Consider the following 22,609-nt stretch of genomic DNA (forward strand, 5'->3'; position numbering starts at 1 on the left):
TTAAATTACACAACACACACACACACACATGCACAAAAAGTATCCAAACCCCACTATTAACCTACTTTTACAATAAATCACAATAATATTTTGAGAATTATTCTATTTTCATGACACTAATCACTCGCTGCATAAGATCCTTTTTCCTCATATCACTGTTGCTTCTTTTGTCAATCACTTTAAATTGGTGCCCTCTGGTTCTCGATCCTTCCACCAACAGAAGAGTTTTCCCCCAATACTCTGGACCCCTCATGACTTTGAACACCTCTATTAAATCTTGTCTTAAACTTCTCTTCTGCAAGGAAAACAGCTCCAGCTTCTGTAAATATATCAATGTAACTGAAGTTCCTTATCCCTTGATACATTCTCATGAATCTTTTCTAAGTCTGCACTGTCATTCAATAAGATTATGGCTGATTTTCTACCTCAATGACACTTTCCCACATTATCCCCATATTCCTTGCTTCCCTTAGTGTCCAAAGATCTCTCCATCTCTAACTTGAATACACTCAATGAGTACAGAGCACCCCAGTTCTCTGAGGCAGAGAATTCCAAAGGTTCACAAGCCTATGAGTGCTCATCTCAGTCCGAAATGGTTCATCCTTTATTCTGGGATTATGACCCCTAGTCCCAAGCTCTCCAGCCAGGGAAACATCCTCCCAACATATAGCCTGTTAAGCCTCTTAAAAATCTTATATGTTTCAATAAGATAAGGTAGCATTCTTCTAAAATCTAGGGAACACAGGCCTATTCTACTCAATCTCTCCTCATAGGACAATCCCCTCATCCCAGGATTAAGGTTAATTAACCTTTGTTGCATTCCCTCTAAGGCAAGCGTACCCTTCTTTAGGTCAGGAAACCAAATCGCACACAATATTTCAGGTGTGGTCTCATAAAGATCATATGCAAATTACAGTTAGACTTTTTCACTCTTAGGCCCAGATTTCCGCTAGTGGGATGCACAAATATCTCATGCACGATCAACATGTCAAGGCAGCAGACAGTCCTCCCACTGCCTACTCATTTCCATGATTGTGGTGTGCAGCACAGTACTAAACCCAATGTTGCGTGGTGGTTTACCTCTGCAGGCAAGCTTGTGCATGATGGGAACCAACTGAAGTTAACTTGTGCTACATAAAGCTAGACTGCATCTCTTAAAGGCTATACTTGACTATTCAAATGCGCTCCTGCTGATATCCCACATTTCACCTTCCGCAAACTTGAGATCATCCAAAATGCTGCTGCCTTTGTGCTTAATTGCATCAAGCCCCAATCATCCACCACCTCTGTGTTTGCTGACCTACATTGGCACCCAGTCAAGCAACACCTCAGTTTTAAAATTCCCATCTCTGTTTTTAAATCCCTCCTTGGCTTGTCTCTCCCTATTTTTGAAATCTCACTCAGGTCCACAATGCTTCAAGATATGTGCTCCTCTAAATCTGGCTTCTTCAGCATCCACAATTTTAATTGCTCTATAATTGGTGGCTGTGCCTTCGGCTGCCTAACCCTAAGCTCTCAAGTTTCCTCTCCAAGCCTCTATTCCTCGTTACTTCAGCTTTCTCTTTAAAGATACCCATTAAAACCTACCACTTTGACTAAACCTCTGCCCACCTGCCTTAATATCACTCTATGTGGCATGGTGTGTAGCTTTGCATTATAACGCCCTTCTCAAATGCGTCAGGACCATGTTGTTATATTTAAGATGCTAAATAAATACAAGTTGTTGTTGTTTATTAAATCAGTCTGAAACTCAATGTAAAATTCAATCATTTTTGTAGTTATTCTTTCATGGGTTGTGGGCACCACTGGCAATGCCAGCATTTCTTGCCCATCCCTTTCAACGCCATATCAGGGGACAGTTAAGTGTCAACCACTTTGCTGTGGATCTGGAATCACATGTAGACCAGACCAGATAAGGAGGCCGATTTCCTTCACTAAAGGACATTAGTGAACCGGATGGGTTTTTACGACAATCAATGATAGTTCCATGGTCACAATTACTGAGACTAGCTTTCAATTCCAGTTCTTTTAAAATTGAATTTAAATTCCACCAACTGCCATAGTGGGATTTGAAACCATATGCCTAGAGCATTACCGGGCCTCTGGAATCATAGCCCAGTGACATTACCACCATGCTACTCTCTCCACTACAGTAACTCTTCCTAAGAGGCTCTTTTGCTACAATGTAACTAAGGAACCATGTCTCATTGCATAAGGCCAGAAATAAAACAGACTGTATCTGAGTTGATTCTTTGACATACTCATCAAGCAAACCATATTGAATGCATTCCACAAACTTGTCCTTCACAATGTTACTGCAAATTTAGTTCACCCAATATATACAAAAAATAAAGGTCCCCATGTTTACTGTATTACTCTTATTATACAATTCTAATTTCTTGATTTATACTCTCCTGGATACCACAATTATTCTTAGGGGGCCAATAAATACTCCCACCAATTATTTTTGTTTCTTAACTCCACTCCAATTTGATATTCTGAGCTAAGACCATTTCCTCAATTGTCTTTATCCCATTCTTTATTATTAATGAAACAAATCCTCTTTTTTCCATTTTACCTATCTCTTCTAAAAGTTAAATATCCTAGAATATTCAAATCCTGACCTTATTCACCTTGCAACCATGTTTGCATAATGTTTGATCAAACTCACAAATTTCAATCTGTGCAATTCATCTATTTTGATGTGAATACTTCACACATTCAAATATAGTGCCTTTAGTTTTAGCTTTTCTTTATGTTTCCGATCATGTGCATGAGATGTTCAGCTGCAAACATGGAGAACCTTGAGCAGAGAAGATAATTCAAAAGCTGTATCCACAGACTGTAAATGGAAAGGACTTTATAGTAGGCTTTGATCATGCCTCACTCCACATGATGGGAGGTGGTGGTGTAGTGGTTTTGTCACTGGACTAGTAACCCAGAGACCCAGGGTAATGCTTTGGGGACCTGGGTTTGAATCTCACCAGAAAACTACAGAAAATGGGATAAAGAATGAAACTGGATGGACTAGCTGGCATCAATCTCGGCACCGGAAACAGCAATGACAAACTCAACCCTGTCGACCCTGCAAAGTCCTCCCTACTAATACCTGGGGGCTTGTGCCAAAATTGGGAGAGCTGTCTCACAGATTAGTCAAGCGACAGCCTGACATAGTCATCCTCATGGAATCATGTCTTGCAAATAATGTCTCAGACACCACCATCACCATCCCTGGGTATGTCCTGTCCCACCGGCAGGACAGAACCAGCAGAAGTGGTGGCACAGTGGTATACAGTCAGGAGGGAGTTGCACTGAGCGTCCTCAACATCAACTCTAGACCCCATGAAGTCTCATGGCATCAATTTAAACATGGGCAAGGAAGCCTCCTATTGATTACCACCTACTGCCCTCCGTCAGCTGATGATTCAGTACTCCTCCATGTTGAACAATACCTGGAGGAAGCACTGAGGGTAGCATGGGTGCAGTATGTTCTCTGGGTGGGGGAATTCTATTTCCACCACCAAAAGTAGCTCATAAGCACCACCACAGACCAAGCTGGCCAAGTCCTAAAGGACATAGCGGCTAGGCTGGGTCTGCAGCAGGTGGTGAGGGAACCAACAGGAGGAAACCAACATACTTGACCTCATCCTCATCTTGCTGCCGCAAATGCACCTGTCCATGACAGTATCGGTAGGAGTGACCACCGCACAGTTCTTGTGGAGACAAAGTCCTGTTTTCACATTGAAGATAACCTCCATCGTGTTGTGTGGCACTACCGCTGTGCTAGATGGGATAGATTTCGAACAGATCTAGAACTCAAGACTGGGCAACCATGAGGCACTGTGGGTCATCAGCAGCAGCAGAATTGTACTCAACCACAACTGTAACCTCATGGCCAGGCATATCCTCAACTTTACAATTACTACAAAGTCAGGGGATTAACCCTGATTCAATGAAGAGCACAGGTGGGCTTGCCAGGAGCAGCATCAGGCATACCTAAAAATGAGGTGTAAACCTGGTAAAGCTACACCACGGGACTACTTACATGCCAAACAGCATAAGCTGCAAGCAATAGGCAGAGCTAAGTGATAACACAACCAATGGATCAGATCTAAACTCTGCAGTCCTGCCATATCCAGTCGTGAATGGTGGTGGACCCCAAACAACTCACTGGAGGAGGAAGCTCCACAAATATCCTCAATCATGGGGGAGCCCAGCACATCAGTGTAAAAAAAAAAGGCTGAAGCAGTTGCAACAATCTTTAGCCAGAAGTGCTGAGTGGTGATCCATCTCAGCCTCCTCCAGAGGTCCCCAGCATCACAGCCAGTCTTCAGCCACTTCGATTCACTGCACACGATATTAAGAAACAGTGAAGACACTGTTTAGTGCAAAGGCTATGGGGCTGGAAATATTCCAGCAATAGTACTGAAGACTTGTGCTCCAGAACTTGCTGCATGCCAGCCAAGTTGTTCCAGTACAGCTACAACACAGGCATCTACCCAGCTATGTGGGAAACTGCCCAGGTATATCCTGTACGCAAGAAGGACAAATCCAACCCAGCTAATTACTGCCCCATCAGTCTACTCTTGATCATCAGTAAAGTGATGGAGGGGGTCATCAACAGTGCTATCAAGTAGCACTTGCTTAGCAATATCCTGCTCAGTGATGTTCAGTTTGGTTTCCGTCAGGATCACTCAGCTCCTGACCTCATTACAAACATGGTTCAAACATGGACAAAAGAGCTGATCTTCCGAGGCAAGGTGACAGTGATCGCCGTTGACATCAAGGCAGCATTTGACTGAGTGTGGCATCATGGACCCCTAGCAAAACTGGAGTTAGTAGGAATCAGGGGTAATCTCTCTTCTGGTTGGAGTCATACCTAGCACAAAGGAAGATGGTTGTGGTTGTTGGAGGTCAATCTCAGATCCAGGATATCACTGCAAATGTTCCTCAGGGTAGTGCCCTAGGACCAATATCTTCAGCTGCTTCATCAATGACCTTTCTTCTATCATAAGGTCAGAAGTCGGGATGTTCGCTGATGATTCCACAATGTTCAACACCATTCACAACTCCTCAGATACTGAAGCAGGGCATGTCCAAATACAGCAAAACTTGGACAATATCCTTGGGCTGACAAGTGGCAGGTAACGTTCACGCCACACAAGTACCAGGCAATGACCATGTCCAGCAAGACAGAATCTAACAATCTCCACATGACATTCAATGGCATTTCCATTGCTGAATCGTCTATCACATCCTGGGGGCTATACAAATAATGTGGCTATGAGAATAGGCTTGGAATCCTGCGGTAAATATATCATCACCCCCTGACTTCCCAAAGCCTGTTCACTATCTACAAGACACAAGTCAGGAGTGTGATGAAACACTCTCCAGTTGCCTGGATGAATAAAGCTCCAACAGCACTCAAGAAGCTCAACACCATCCAGAAGAAAGCAGCCAGCTTGACTGGCACCCTATCCACCAATTTAAACATTCACTCCCTCCACCACTGACATATAGTGGCAGCAATGTGTACCATCAACAACATGCACTGCAGGAACTCACCAAGGCTCCTTAGGCAGCACCTTGCAAGTCCACTACATAGAAGGGCAAGGGCAACAGACACATCGGAACACCACCACCTGGAAGTTCCCCTCCAACACACAGACCAGTCTGATTTGGAAATATATTGCTGTTCATTCACTGCTGCTGGGTTAAAATTCTGGAACTCCTTCCCTAACAGCACTGTGGGTGTACAAGCATCATATGGGCTACAGCGGTTCAACATGGCAGCTCGCCACCATCTTCTCAAGGGCAATAAGGGTTGGGCAATAAATTCTGGTTTGGCCAGCGATGCCCACATCCCATGAATGAAAAGTACACATATGTTTACTCATCATGAATTTTAAAAAAAGTACTTTCACTTAAATATTAAAATCCTTAATATGTACTGAAAAAAATGAAGATTTCTAATGGCTCTGCTCCTGGACTATTAGTCATGGTTTTTAGGGCAGCAATTTTGTTCCTGAATGAGTATCTGTAATAAATAGTAGTGCAGGTGTTAACCAAAAACAATCTGAAAGAGAAACCCACTTTTTTCTCTCAAGTGTCATGTACAGCTGTGCAATAAAACTTACAAATAAAATCACTATATTATAAACAACATAAGACAGGGGTTAATGATCACTTCATAGCACAGTACAACACATTGTTAAATCTCAATCAACACAGTTCTGTTAAACATTACCTGAGTTCCTAGGCAGGCAACCATCATATGCATGAGAAGTTTGGCTGCAAACATGGAGAATCTTGAGCAGAGCAAATGACACAAAATAGCCAGGGCAAAACCTGTAGGCACAGACCATAGGTGATGTTAGAAAGGGTTTTGTATTGTACATCGAGCATGACACTGTGTCTGTTTCCTGATTTCATGGCTTCTGCACAAACCAGTCACATCTAGATATGAAAGTAGCAGTAAGGATTCCCCTTGGAATACAAAATAACTGCGAGAATCAGCAGAGGCAACACAATTAAGCAGGACAAGCTGCTAGAGGAAGAGGAAGGCGAGGAAGGGGGTAAGGGTTCTTAGCATGAGGCCTTGTCCATCTATTATGTTCAGGGAACAATTGTCCTACCTGAATCTCAGTGAGGAACCATGCATGAGGATACTCTCATTGAAATCTGCCATTTACTGCAGTGACAACTTCAATCTCAGATCATGGGAAGGACCACATTGCCTGTGCACTGAAGCTGACTGAAAACTTCTATGCATCTGGATCCTTCCAGATTGGAGGAGGAGGTATTTGCAACATTTTATAGTTCACTACCACTATTACGCAAGGGATGTAACTGAGCCTCTGTATTTCAAGACAGCTGATTACCTTTAATTTTTTCATGCCAGTGTATACCAGGTGGAGCAAGCATGTGGCTTCACCAGGATTGCAGGCTTCCCCTTAATGCAGTGAGCCATTGACTGCACACACATCACCTTAGGCGTGCTGCTTGTTGACTCCACCAGAACCAAAAGGGATTCCATTCCCTCAAAATCCAGCTGGTGTGCAACCTTTGGCAGTGAATCACGCAAGTCAATGACTAGTATCCTGACCACAGTCATGATGCATTCATTCTATAAGACTCTGCTGTTCAATTTGCATTTGAGCCACCATGGCAAACTAAATGATGGTTACTGGGCAGCGAGGGCTGTCTACTGAAACTTGTCTCTGAAACATGCAAAATTCTGAAAAGGTTTGATAGGATGGACCCTGAGAGATTGTTTCTGCTGGTTGGAGAATCTAAAACACAGGGGCATTGTCTCAAGATAAGGAGCCAATCACTTGTGACTGAGATCATAAGACCATAAGAAGACATAAGAGCAGAAATTAGGCCATTCGGCCCATCAAGTCTGCTCTGCCATTCAATCATGGCTGATAGGTTTCTCAAACCTATTCTCCTGCCTTCTCCCCGTAACCTTTGATCCCCTTACCAATCAAGAACCTATCTATCTTGGTCTTAAATACACTCAATGACCTGGTCTCCACAGCCTTCTGTGGCAATGAATTCCATAGATTCACCACTCCTCATCTCTATTCTAAAAGGTCTTCCCTTTACTCTGAGGCTGCGCCCTTGGGTCCTAGTCTCTCCTACTAACGGAAACATCTTCACCATGTCCACTCTATCCAGGCCTTTCAGGATTCTATAAGTTTCAATCAGATCTCCCCTCATCTTTCTAAACTCCATCGAGTATAGACCCAGAGTCCTCAAATGTTCCTCATATGTTAAGCCTTTCATTCCTGGGATCGTTCTCGTGAACCTCCTCTGGACCCTCTCCAGGGCCAGCACATCTTCCTGAGAAACGGGGCCCAAAATTGCTCACAATATTCTAAATGTGGTCTGACCACAGCCTTATAAAGCCTCAGCAGCACATCCCTGCTTTTCTATTCTAGTCCTCTCGAAATAAATGCCAACATTGCATTTGCCTTCCATCTACCGACTCAACCTGCAAGTTAACCTTAAGAGAATCTGGACTAGGACTCCCAAGTCCCTTTGCACTCCAGATTTCTGAATTCTCTCCCCATTTAGAAAATAGAAAATAGTCTTTGCCTCTAATCTTCCTCACACTTCCCCGCATTGTATTCTATCTGCCACTTCTTTGCCCATTCTCCTAACCTGTCTAAATCCTTCTGCAGCCTCCCCGCCTCCTCAATACTACCTGTCCCTCCACCTATCTTTGTATCATCTGCAAACTTAGTCAGGATGCCCTCAGTTCCTTCAAATGGATCATTAATGCATAAAGTGAAAAGTTGCGGTCCCAACACTGACCCCTGCGGAACTCCACTAGTCAAGGCTGCCATCCTGAGAAGGACCCCCTTATCCCCACTCTCTGCCTCCTGCCAGACAGCCAATCTTCTATCCATGCTAGTATCTTGCCTCTAACACCATGGGCTCTTATCTTACTGAGCAGCCTCCTGTGCAGCACCTTGTCAAAGGCCTCCTGGAAGTCCAAGTAGATAACATCCATTGGCTCTCCTTTGTCGAACCTACTCGTTACCTCCTCAAAGAATTCTAACAGATTTGTCAGGCATGACCTCCCCTTGACGAAACCATGCTGACTTTGCCCGATTATACAATGTTACAATTTTACATCTACGAGATGAGGAGAAATCACTTCACTCATGTAGCTGTGGATATCAGCGCTCAAAGGGGCCTGCAGCATCTCATTGCAGTCCAGCAATCTATGCTCTAGCAGATTAACTAGGATGTCTGAGCTGCCGCTCCAGGGGACTGGCAGTAACTCCATGATGCACGAACCTGCTGTCCTGTCTCAGATGACAGCACTTGTGCTCCCACCTCTGCCACTCTGCCTATGCCCCTGCAGTTGCCTGTCAGCTAGCCAGCCCAGGGACTGTAACTAGTAGGGTGAATAAGAAAGAACCAGTGGATGTCGTGCATTTGGATTTTTGAAAAACATCGATAAAGTGCTACAGAAGAGGCTATTAAATAAAATTTGTGCTCATGGGATCTGGAGTATTATATTAAAATGGATTGAGGATTGTTTAATGGATAGAAAAAGTCCAAATAAGCAGTCATTTTTGGGTTGACAAACTATAACTGGTGGGGTATCACAAAGGTCAGCACTTGGGCCTCCACCATTTACAATATTTGTGAATGAAGTGGATGAGGGACTGTTTGAAATGTATTCATGTTTGTTAATGATACAAAGTTAGGTGGGGAAGTAAACTGTGGAAGGACACAAGGAGGCTGCAAACACATATAGACAGAATAAGTTAGAGTGCAAGGACATGGTTGATGGAATATACTGTAATTTGGAGAAATGTGAAGTTTGCAAAATAATTTGGAGAAATGTGAAGTTGTGCAAAATAAAAAAGCTAAATACTTTTTAAACAGACTGGGAAATGGTGGCATTCAGAGACCTGGGTGTTCTTGTGCGCAAATTAAAGTAAATTAACATGCAGGTGAAAGCAAATAGTGTGTTAGCCTTTATAACAAATGGTTCGGAGTGAAGAATGAAGAAGTCTTATAGCAATTTTATTAGATTAAAAACAAAAAACTACAGATGCTGGAAATCCAAAACAAAAACAGAATTACCTGGAAATACTCAGCAGGTCTGGCAGCATCGGCGGAGAAGAAAAGAGTTGACGTTTCAAGTCCTCATGACCCTTCCACAGAACTGAGTGAATCTTAGGAAAGGGGTGAAATATAAGCTGGTTTAAGGTGGGGGGGTGGGGGGGAGAGAAGTCGGGGGGGGGGGCGGGGTTGTGGTTGTAGGGACAAGCAAGTAGTGATAGGAGCAGATAATCAAAAGATGTCACAGACAAAAGAACAAAAGAACACAGAGGAGTTGAAGGTAGTGATATTATCTAAACGAATGTGCTAATTAAGAATGGATGGTAGGGCACTCAAGGTACAGCTGTAGTGGGGGTGGGGTGGAAAGGCTAGCAGGGCATAAGAGATTTAAAAAATAATGGAAATAGGTGGGAAAAGAAAAATCTATATAAATTATTGGAAAAAACAAAAGGAAGGGGGAAGAAACAGAAAGGGGGTGGGGATGGAAGAGGAAGTTCAAGATCTAAAGTTGTTGAATTCAATATTCAGTCCGGAAGGCTGTAAAGTGCCTAGTCGGAAGATGAGGTGCTGTTCCTCCAGTTTGCGTTGGGCTTCACTGGAACAATGCAGCAAACCAAGGACAGACATGTGGGCAAGAGAGCAGGGTGGAGTGTTAAAATGGCAAGCGACAGGGAGGTTTGGGTCATTCTTGCGGACAGACCGCAAGTGTTCTGCAAAGCAGTCGTCCAGTTTACGTTTGGTCTCTCCGATGTAGAGGAAACCGCATTTGTAGCAACGAATGCAGTAGACTAAGTTGGGGGAAATGCAAGTGAAATGCTGCTTTACTTGAAAGGAGTGTTTGGGCCCTTGGTCGGTGAGGAGAGAGGAAGTGAAGGGGCAGGTGTTGCATCTTTTGCGTGGGCATGGGGAGGTGCCATAGGTGGGGGCTGAGGAGTAGGGGGTGATGGAGGAGTGGACCAGGGTGTCCCAGATGGAACGATCCTTACGGAATGCTGCCGGTGGGGTGGGGAGGGGGTGAAGGGAAGATGTGTTTAGTGGTGGCATCATGCTGGAGTTGGCAGAAATGGCGGAGATGATCCTTTGAATGCGGAGGCTGGTGGGGTGATAAGTGAGGTCAAGGGGGACCCTATCATGTTTCTGGGAGGGAGGAGAAGGCGTGAGGGCGGATGCGCGGGAGATGGGCCAGACACGGTTGAGGCCCCTGTCAACAACCGTGGGTGGAAAACCTCGATTAAGGAAGGAGGAGGACATGTCAGAGGAACTGTTTTTGAAGGTGGCATCATCAGAACAGATGCGACGGAGATGAAGGAACTGAGAAAATGGAATGGAGTCCTTACAGGAAGCGGGGTGTGAGGAGCTGTAGTTGAGGTAGCTGTGGAAGTCGGTAGGCTTGTAATGGATATTGGTGGACAGTCTATCACCAGAGATTGAGACAGAGAGGTCAAGGAAGGGAAGGGAAATGTCAGAGATGGACCATGTGAAAATGATGGAGGGGTGAAGATTGGAAGCAAAATTAATAAATTTTTCCAAGTCCAGACGAGAGCATGAAGCAGCACCGAAGTAATCATCAATGTATCGGAGAAAGAGTTGTGGAAGGGGGCCAGAGTAGGACTGGAACAAGGAATGTTCCACATGCCCCATAAAGAGACAGGCATAGCTGGGGCCCATGCGGGTACCCATAGCCACACCTTTTATTTGGAGGAAGTGAGAGGAGTTGAAGGAGAAATTGTTCAGTGTGAGAACAAGTTCAGCCAAACGGAGGAGAGTAGTGGTGGATGGGGATTGTTTGGGCCTATGTTCGAGGAAGAAGCTATGGGCCCTCAGACCATCCTGGTGGGGGATGGAGGTGTAGAGGGATTGGACGTCCATGGTGAAGAGGAAGCGGTTGGGGCCAGGGAACTGGAAATTGTTGATATGACGTAAGGTGTCAGAGGAATCATGGATGTAGGTGGGAAGGGATTGGACAACGGGAGAGAGACGGGAGTCAAGATAATGAGAAATTAGTTCTGTGGGGCAGGAGCAAGCTGACATGATCGGTCTACCGGGACAGTTCTGTTTGTGGATTTTGGATAGGAGGTAGAAGCGGGCCGTCCAAGGTTGGGCGACTATCAGGTTGGAAGCTATGGGAGGAAGATCCCCAGAGGAGATGAGGTCAGTGACAGTCCTGGAAACAATGGCTTGATGTTCAGTGGTGGGGTCATGGTCCAGGGAGAGGTAGGAGGAAGTGTCTGCGAGTTGACGCTCAACCTCCATGAAGTAGAGGTCAGTGCGCCAGACAACAACAGCACCACCCTTGTCAGCGGGTTTGATGACAATGTTGGGGTTGGACCTGAGAGAACGGAGTGCAGTAAGTTCAGAGAGAGACAGATTAGAATGGGTGAGAGGAGCAGAGAAATTGAGATGACTAATGTCGCACCGACAGTTCTCAATGAAAAGATCAAGAGAAGGTAAGAATCCAGAGGGAGGAGTGCAGGTGGAGGGAGAATATTGGAGGTGGGTAAAAGGATCCGTTGAACGGGGAGAGGACTCCTGCCCAAAGAAGTGAGCACGGAGACGAAGACGGCGGAAGAAGAGTTCAGCATCATGCCGAGCCCGAAATTCATTGAGATGAGGGCGTAAGGGTATGAAACTAAGTCCTTTGCTGAGCACTGAACGTTCAGCATCGGAGAGGGGAAGGTCAGGGGGTATAGTGAATACACGGCTGGGGCTGGGATTGGAAGATGGGGTGGGGACGGAGGGACAGGCAGGGGTGGAGGGTCCTAGATGGGTGTTGGTGTCGATGAGTTGTTGGAGCTTGCATTCCTTAGCACCTGAGAGAAAGAGAAAAAGTTTCTTGTTGAGGCGTTGGATGAGACGAAGAATAAAATGAAACTGGGGGCACGCGCAGCTTTGAAAAAGGGTGCAGCGGTGCTGCTGGAGGGAGAGGTCGAGTATGTTCATATGGCGGCGCATTGCACTGAGTGTGGATCTCAGAATATGACTGGAACAGCAGTCCAAGAAACATTTTATGACCCGGAGATACCTGTAATCCTGGGTGGGTTCAAAACAAGAGGGATGGAATTTCAGTTGAAAACCACGTGGGGTAAGTCGGAGACGGAAACAGTCACTGAGAAATTTTATTAGACTTTGGTGAGATCACACCTGTATGCATGTTTGCATTTCCTTACCTATGGACTAGCACACAATACCTACTTACCTTAGAGAGAGTACTCGTGGGATGAGGGGATTATCCTATGAGGAGGCATTGATAGACTAGGTCTATATTTCCTAGAGTTGAGAATGAGAGCTGATCTTATTGAAACATATAAAATTCTTTTGAGGCTTGATTGACGAGATGCTAGAGGATGTTTCTCTTGTCTGTGGAGTCCCGAGGAAGGGTCACAATCTCAGATTAAAGAGTCAGCCAATTTAGGACCAAAGTGAGGTTATTTTACAACCATTTGAAGAAATTTGCCTATCAGCCAATTGCTACCCATGTTGAGGTGATGCAGTCCAAAACCAGGGCCTTAAGGCCCAGGGCTGCTTGAATGCATCCTGCAAGACCGTCTGCAGTCTCCTCTGCACCACCCCCACTCACCCTGCCACCCTTCCCCCTCACCTTCATGAAAGTCAACAACTTTCCATCAGCCATTCTGCAGCTACTAGTACACAGGAGCACTAGACAAGGCAAGACAAAACGGACTTAGAGGTGGAATAGTTGACTTTTGTGTGTATTATTGGAATTGGAAGTGTTATTAGATAAAGTTGTTTTTAATTCCAGGGTTTTGGTGAAGAGGACACTGTGATACTCTGTAGCAGAGAGAAAGATGGAGAAGTGTGGAACGACAGTAATCTGGGGATGGTTTCAGGGGAACCAGAGTTTGATAAGCAGCTCACGGATAGCTCATTCATAGTGATGATGGCCAGCCCTTCCTCTTTTTTTCTAATCTTCTGAGGTGCTAGCCGAAGGCCTAGTGTCAAAGGCTGGCCCTCATGATTAGCAGGGTGTGAAGGATGTGGCACATAACCTCAAATTTGCAGAGACATTCTGACGAGTATTGAGGTGTTTCTCAAACAATCCAGAAAGAACAGTAGTCTGAAAACAATGATGGTTTATTCCACGACATTCCTGGTGGAAGCATTGCTCTTGTTGTATGAGCATTTTCCACTTGTATTTGGGTGGTGGAGGAGAGTCATGAGTCATGTGCAACGTATGTAGTCCTTGCCACCAAGCGGCGACCCATTGATTTGATGTGATAACTCAAAGATGATGGAAACTGCTGACTAGCACAGGATAAAAACACTGTGGTTGCTGCTAGGATAGTGGACATTCACTAACCTGATGCTCTGCTCATGGCTCCATACCAAATGCGCTCTGAAGTAGTGGAACCCTTTACGCTTCTGGTACATCTTCCCATTGATATGAGGTGCGCATGGAGCCACATGCTGCAGTTTATAGTGTCCTGCACCATTGTGAATCCCGCTACCCTGGCAACGCCATGCACCTGCTTCATGAAAAGATACTAAAATCTCCCCTTCTTGGGTATAGGGCTTCAATGGCCTCCCCGGTGCAGTGATAGAGAGAGATGTTGGCAGTGTTGCTGGCTCCAGCTGGCAAGGATCCTGGGACATAGAAATCGAGGGTGACGCTAATCTTAACAGCCACAGTGCCTGTCCTGTGCTGCAGGTGCAGGTCCACTGGGAGGAGGTGACACAGTTCAGTAACCAGCTTCTTTGTGAAACATAGCCAATTCAGACACTGCTCCTGGTTGAGGTGGAGATAGAGATGCTCTCTGAAGATCCTAGATGGCCATGGTCTTTTGTTGAGAGTCCTTCTCCTCCCTTCATCCACAACTTTCCTTCTCTGCTGCCTGTGTTTCATCTTTATTTTTATTCTTTCACAGGATGCGGGCATTGTTTAGGCATTTATTGCCCATCCCTAATTGTCCTTGAGAACGTGGTGGTGAGCCGCCTTCTTGAATCACTGCAGTTCATGTGGTGTAAGTACACCCACCATTGTTAGGGGGTTGCAGGATTTTGACCCAGCAACAGTAAAGGAATGGTGATATAGTTCCAAGTCTGGGTGATGTGAGGCTTGAAGGGAAACTTGCAGGTAGTGGTGGCCATGTCCTTCTTGGTGATAGAAGTTGCGGATTTGGAAGGTGTTGTTGAAGGAGCATTGGTGAGTTGCTGAAGCGCATCTTGTAGATGATATACACTGCTACCACTGTGCTTCAGTGGAGGAGGAAGTGAATGTTGAAGGTGGTGGATGGGGTGCCAATCAAGCGGATTGCTTTGAGCAGGATGGTAATGACCTTCTTGAGTGTTATTGGAACTGCACTCATCCAGGCAAGCGGAGAGAATTTCATCACACTCCTGACTTGTTCCTTGGAAATGTTGGACAGGCTTTGGGAGTCAGGAGGTGAGTTACTCACTGCAGAATTCCCAGTCTCTGACCTGCTCTTGTAGCCATAAGATGCAGGAGCAGAAATAGGCCATTCAGCTCATCGAGTCTGCTCTGCCATTCAATGAGATCGTGGCTGATCTGATAATCCTCAACTCCACTTTCCTGCTTTTCCCCATAACCCTTGATTCCCTTACTAATTAAAAATCTGTCTATCACAGCCTTGAATACACTTAATGACCCAGCCTCTACAGCCCTCTGCAGTACTGAATTCCACAGATTAACTACCCTCTGAGAGAAGAAATTCCTCCTCATCTCTGTTTTAAATGGGTGCCTCCTTACTCTGAGATTATGGCCTCTGGTCTTAAGCTCTCCCAGAAGGGGAAACAACGTCTCAGCATCCACCCTGTCAAGCCCCCTAAGAATCTTACATGTTTCAATAAGATCGCCTCTCATTTTTCTAAATTCCATTGAGTACAGGCTTAATCTACTCAACCTCTCCTCATAAGAAAATCCCTCCATACCTGGGATCAACCTAGTGGATCTTCTCTGGACTGCCTCTAATGCCAGTATATCTTTCCTTAGATAAGGGGACCAAAATTGTTCACAGTGTTCTAGGTGTGGTCTAACTAGTGCCTTGTATAATTTTAGCAAGACTTCCCTATTTTTATACTCCATTCCCTTTGAAATAAAGGCCAACATTCCAGTTGCGAGCGGGAGTGATTCCCTAAGTCGGGAGTGCGCTCTTCTGCACATGCGCACGAATGAGTGCATTCATCTCCCTGATGCTAAGTGTCTCACATGAGTTGGGACATGTCCATCACTTTTAGTTGAACTTTTATTAAATTTTTAGAAACCTACATGAAACCTCATCCTGCCCATGGATGAGGTTTCATGCTTTCTCTGAAGCCCGCCGGGGCTACCAGCCTGCCTGCCAGCCTTAAGGTTAGACAGGCAGGTCCTTTAATTAGCTTAATTACTTTGTCAATGGCCTCAACAACCCATTGACAGGTCGGCAGGTGCACAGCTGATTCGGCTAAGCCCCCGCCGACCTGAAAATTGAAATGACGCGGGGTGACATCAGGAATTCCGCCCGATGTCATCCCGTATCATTTTACGCGTCAGCATGCGGGTGCTGCCCCCCACTGCTTGCCAACCAGGAAATCCTGCCCACTGAGTGTCAAGAGGAGATGGTTAGATTCCATATTGCTGGAGATGGTCATTGCCTGACACTTGTGTGGCATGAATGTCACTTGCCACTTATAAGCCCAAACCTGAATGTTGTCCAGGTCTTGCTACATAAGGACATGGACTGCTTCAGTATCTGAGGAGTCGCGAATGGTGCTGAACATTGTGCAATCATCAGCAAACATCCTCACTTCTGACATTATGATGGAGGGAATGTCATTGCTGAAGCAGCTGAAGATGGTTGGACCTAGGACATTACCTGAGGAACTCCTGTAATGATGTCCTGGGACTGAGATGATTGACGTTCAACAGCCACAACCACCTTCCTTTGTGCTAGATATGACTCCAACCAGTGGAGAGTTCTTACCCTGATCTCACTGACTCCAGTTTTGCTAGGGCTCCTTGATGCCATATTTGGTCAAGTGCAGCCTTGATATCAAGGGCAGTCACTCTCACCTCCTTGACATGCTGCAGCCCAAGAGAGACTGCGACTATGGCTCCCATGAGTGAGGACAAGCTTTCTGCTCAGGGGCCTTAAAAATTCACTCAACCCTTTAGAATTGATCACTATCACTCCCATCTCACTCCAAGAACTTGTGTGAGCTTCACAAATGCATAGTACTTTTACTCACTCTGTAGTAGCATAAGAAAGTCCAATGCACGTCACGTGAAAGCTTCAAACTGATACTTTTCAGTCACCCAAGTAGATGGGCGGGGTGGGGGGGGTGGCGCGGTTCCCTCATCCAGGAATGGCATGGTCCCTTATGCAACTGGACGCATGGTGAGCTATGCATGTTTAAGAGAGGATGTTTCCCGATCCAAAATGGCAGATCAGGTACCAGATCAATATTAGATGTTGACCGGCATTATGATCTGCCTATTTTAATTGCTTCCACTGCAAGCAAGAGCTGCCCGTATTATAACCCTTTCTAAGGTGGTGATCAGCATGGCCTGCACCAAAAGTCAGTTGCCAATCTCGCGCCATTTTCTTGATCTCTAAGTTCCCATTGAACCAAAACCAGTGATGTTATAGAGCTGAAATTTGCGGCCTGTGTCTCTGAAATTTTCCCATCTGGGTTCAATCGATATTAAGTCAACGAAGAATGAGAGGGGAGTTTGAACGAAAACAGCTGGTAATGGTATAAGCAATGTCAGACAGTCCAATTCTGGGGGAATTGATGACTTTTGGTAGAAGGTTAAACGCTGAGTTAGAATGAAAAGTAGTTCATGACAAAGATTCCTTAATATCAATAATCACATCACAGGCTTTTGTACTTGTACTGATCTACATTCTAATCTTCTTACAGTGAATGTGCCAATACTGTTGGAAGGTAATAATGATGGAAACACAGCAGCTATTGTGATGTCACAATAGTGGCCACATTGTAAATATTTCCCTGTAGGTCAAATTAATCAAGCAAATTATTTGGCTGCCCTTACTGGAGTGATACAAGGACATGCAACACTCATACCAGTCAATTATGGGGTTGGAAATTTTGATAGTAAAGTCATTGTATCATTGAGAATGTTGCTCATAACAAATTAATTTTTTTAAAGAATTAACTTCATATTACAAACTCACAGCAACTAGGTAGGAAAATTTAAGGCCAGAAATTTCTTTGGCATTGCACCTGCTCCTTTGCGCAACTTTGCTGGAAGAACTGAGAAGCCCCACTTAGTGTAACCATGGTTTTGTCTGCCTTTCAGGTGAAGTTACAGTGGTGATGCAAGAGGGGATACAAGAAAGTCCTAACTGGTGTTACAGAAGTACTTGAGGCTTAAAGTACTTCTCAACTCTCATTAAGTTATATATATACTTTACAGAAGAAATTTGGTATTTATTGATGAAATTTGATGGTAATTGTAGCAGTTTTACAAACAACCTCCAGTTTAAACCTGCAAACCTGTCACACAGCCATCATACAACATCATATACAGCATATCAACAAAGAGCTACTACGCTGAATATTTGAATCTTAGTTCAGATGTAGAAATAATACTTTTCTGCAAAGCTTTCCCAATAATTTACCATAACTTTGGCAGAAGATCCATGGAAACTCTAAAGAAACGACATTATGTCATTTAAAGAAGTCCTATTTCTCCAGTGTTTCTGTGGATCTTAAAGAAATGTTACTGTAGATGATCCAAAGCAGCCCCTCAGGAATTCAACCGCTTTATATTGTAGGAATCTGAAGTATGCTCAACAGACCAGTTACTAATTTGGTCTGTCCTCGAAGCATTGTTGATAAATTATGTGGCCATGTCTCCCACCACGCCATATTCGAATCTGTTCCGCATCACAGAACAAAAAGTCAAAGTCAACAATAGGGCCATAGTGTTTTCCTCCTCCTCACCCGCTCTGTGGCTTTTAATACAGCCAAATGTTTAATCCTCTTCCACTGTTCTGTGGTGGGAGCAGAAATTCCAAGCGGCGTCTTCACAATTCCGAGCCAGTTTCACAATTTGCCCTGGCGACTGTTCCATTGATGATGTGCTGCTTTGCCAATGTCAATCAATTTCTGTTAGATACACTATTGCAAAAACCACTTATGACTTCTTGCAGCCATGCTTACCACTGGTCATCAGTTAGGCAGAACTGGCAGCACATGTGGGAGGTCCACCATGCACACCATCAACCCCACTCCTAAAGCGATATCATGACAGGGAATGGGAGCAACGTCCCTTTTCATTTTGATTTTGTGCATGGCCTATTCATTTAAGTGTGCATTACCTTTACATTTTTCTTCTTGGCCACACATGCACAGTATCTTAAAGGGAAGGACTTGTGGTAATTTCCAGGCTGCAGCACAGCCACATGGCCTAAAAGGAACATTGGTCAGAAGGCAAGAAACCCCTGGTTGCCTTAGAATTTATTATTGAAACCAAATGAAATTAGGTGCATGTACCTCCAGGCATTTCTGGCCTCACAATATAAATGTCTATCAATCAGCAGCAGTGATTTATGAACATAGGGAGATAGGAACAGGAGACCAATTAGCTTCCTCAGCCTGCTCCAGTATTCAATCAGGTCATGGATGATCTCCAGCATAACTTTGTATAGTTGCCTTTGCCCCATATCCGATAATACCGGTGGTTAACAAAGATCTCTCAAACTCAAATTTAAAATGAACAAGTTTTTATGTACTAGTAATTGATTAAACATTAATTGCTGTTTGCGGAAGAGTTCCAAACTTCTTTCACACTTTGTGTATAAAAGTGCTTCTTAATTTTACTCCTGAAAGGAGGTTGTAATTTTTAGACAATTCCGCCCCCGTCCTAGACTATCTACCCTATCCCTTAATTTCTTGAAAACCTCGATCAAATTGCCCATTAACCTTCAAATTTCCAGGGAATACAATCCTAATTTGTATATTTTCTCCTCACAATTTAATGCTTGGGGTTCAGATATCATTCTGATAAAGCTATACTGCATTCCCCCCAAGGCCAATATATTCTTTCAGAGGTGTGATGCCTAGAACTATTCACATCAATCAGGGCTTTGTACAGCTGAAACCTGACTTCTAACCCCTTGCATTCTAATCCTCTAGGCATAATGGCCAGCATTTCATTCACCTTTCTGATTATTTTTAAAAAATTTTCATGGCATTTTAGTAACTTAAGGCCAGGATTTTCCATTCGTTGGGTGGGCTTGGTGGGAGCGGGCAGGAATCGGGCCACCACCTGCGATTGGCTCTGCACTGCCATTTTACGCAGGCGGGCCAATTAAGGCCCACCCAACGTAATACATGAGCGTAAGCGCTACCTGTGTGGGTGGGGGGAAGAGTCAGGACCAGCGTCCTTTGTGCATGCACAGCTCCGTGCCTCAGGGAGATTGAAGCGCTTTGAAAAAACATACAATAAAAATTTAATGCGACTGTGTCACACTTGAGATGGGACATGTTTTTATTGTTCAGGAAAAGTTTTTATATAATCATTATTAGCTTTAGGAAACCTCATCCCGCTCGTGCATGAGGTTTCCTAAAAAATGTATAGGCTGCTTGGCCTTTCCGCCTGCCCACCAACTGTTAAGTTGGATGGGCAGCGTAAATTTGGAGTTAATTAGTACGTTAATGGCCTTAATAAACCTTTCAATTATTGGCAGGCGCGCAGCCGACTCCAGCTTGCACCCACCAAACAAAATACTGCAAGACACCATGATGACATTGGGACGCACACCCGATGTCATCGCGCATCATTTTGCGTTCTGGCGTGTTGGGCACGCCCCTGCATGCCAAATGGAAAATTCTGCCCTATGTATCTGCACCCTCCCAAGTCCCTTTGGACCTGCATTGTGTCTAATTTTTCACCATTTAGAAAGTACCTTATTCAATCCTTTTTAGGACCCAAGTGGACTACCTCATATTTGTCACAGTTTGCCTATTCACTTAATCTATCAATACCTCCTTATAATCTTATGCTACCATCTACACTGCCCACAATGCCACTCATCTTTGTGTCATTAGCAAAGCTAGATATATGGCTTTTCATCCCATCATCTAAGTTATTAATAAATGTGATAAATAATTGAGGGCCCAATGCAGGACCTTGTAGGCCACCACTAATCACATTCTGTCAATTAGAATATCTGCCCATTATCTCTATTTTCTATCTCATGCTGCTGAATTAATTTTCTAACCAAGCGTAGTTTGCCTTCAAATCTATGAACTTCAACTTCAGCTATCAGTCTCTTCTGATGCACCTTATCAAATGCCTTTTGGAAATTCATATAAATTACACCAAAAGACATTTCCCTTACCACTACTTTAACTCTTCAAAAAAATTAATAAAGTTTGTCAAATCCACACTCGCTCTGATCATAGGAAAACTTTCAAGATGTTCAGTCATCCTATCTTTAATTATAGACTCTAGTAATTTCTTGACAACAGATGTTAGACTAATTGGTTCATAATTCTCTGGTTTCCCTCTGTCACCCCTCTTAAATAGTGGAGTAACATGCACAATTTTTCAATCTAAAGGAATCAAAATTTCCAGATTGAGTGAACTTTGCATGGTTATAGTTAAGACATTTGCAATGTTTTCACATACTTCCTTAAAAACCCTGAGATGGAAACCATCTGGTCCTAGGGATTTGTCAATCTACAAGTGCCATTATTTACTTCATTACTGTTATTTTGCTTATGTCAATTTTGGTGAGTTCATGTCCGTGATTGAATATTAGTTTCACTGGGATGTCTGACTTGCTGACCTCTTCTTCTACTGTAAATACTGATGTATAACTATTCAGCATGTCAGCCATTTCCTTATTTTTAATGACAATATCACCATTATCAGTTTTTAAGGGGCCCATATTGCTCCTGACCACACTTGTTTCCCTAATAATTGTAACATTTTTTGTGTTGATTTTGATATCCCTTTTTTTCCATACTCCCTTTATGTAGTTTTTACTATCTGTTATCCTTTGCTGTTCTCTGAATCTTTCTGATTCAGTCTGATCTGTGGTATTATTTGCATTTTAATATGCTTTTTCGTTAGTCCTTACCTCATTCGTCATCCATTACCTTTTTTGACATGTAAAGCTCTTGACCCTCAAGGCTATAAGCTGGTTCTGTATCACACTGATGTTTTTTTTGAACATTGCTCACTGATCTTCTGCCATTTTAACCATTAACAGGTTTGCCCAGTCTACTGTGGATAGTCTCTGTCTCATCCTATTGAAGTCAGTCTTACTTAAACATGGAATCTTAGTGGCTGGTTTGCATTTCTCCTTCTCAAACACGACGTTGAACTTGATTATATTTGGGTTGCTGTTAGATAAATGTTCACACGCTGTTAGGCTGTTAGCTAAATCTGGATCATCTACTAAGTCTAATATGGCCTGCCACTTTGTTGACTCTAGGACATATTTTTTCCTTTATTTATTCACGGAATGTGGGCTTCGCTAGCTGGGCCAGCATTTATTGCCCATCCCTAGTTGCCCTTGAGAAGGTGGTGGGGAGCTGCCTTCTTGAACTACTGCAGTCCATGTGGTGTGGGTACACTCACAATGCTGTTAGGAAGGGAGGTCCAGGATTTTGACCTAGCGACAGTGAAGGAATGACGATATATTTCCAAGTCAGGACGGTGAGTGACATGGAGGGGAACTTCTTGGTGGTGGTGTTCCAATATGTTTGCTTCCCTTGTCCTTCTAAATGGTAGTGGCCGTGGATTTGGAAGGTGCTGTTGAAGGATCCTTGGTGAATTCCTACAGTACATCTTGTAGATGGTACACACTGCTGCTACTGTGCATCGGTGGTGGAGGGAGTGAATGTTTGTGGATGAGGTGCCAATCAAGCGGGCTGCTTTGTCCTGGATGGCATCAAGCTTCTTGAGTGCTGTGGGAGCTGCACTCATCCAGGCAAATGGGGAGTATTCCATCACGCTCCTAACTTGTGCCTTGTGGTTGGTGAACAGGCTTGGAGGAGTCAGGAAGTGGGTTACTTGTTGCATTATTCC

At 44.2% G+C, this 22,609-nt stretch overlaps 1 protein-coding gene across 1 annotated transcript in view; it reads right to left on the reverse strand.

The window, feature by feature from the left end:
* adgrv1 (adhesion G protein-coupled receptor V1) overlaps positions 1-22,609 on the reverse strand; it is a 723,938-nt gene that overhangs the window by 242,615 nt on the left and 458,714 nt on the right. The window contains 1 exon segment of the mRNA XM_041185339.1: positions 6,248-6,348. Within this exon segment, the coding sequence (XP_041041273.1) occupies positions 6,248-6,348 (101 nt within the window).

This window comes from Carcharodon carcharias, chromosome 4 (genome assembly GCF_017639515.1).
Source record: "Carcharodon carcharias isolate sCarCar2 chromosome 4, sCarCar2.pri, whole genome shotgun sequence".
Taxonomy (NCBI): Eukaryota; Metazoa; Chordata; class Chondrichthyes; order Lamniformes; family Lamnidae; genus Carcharodon; species Carcharodon carcharias.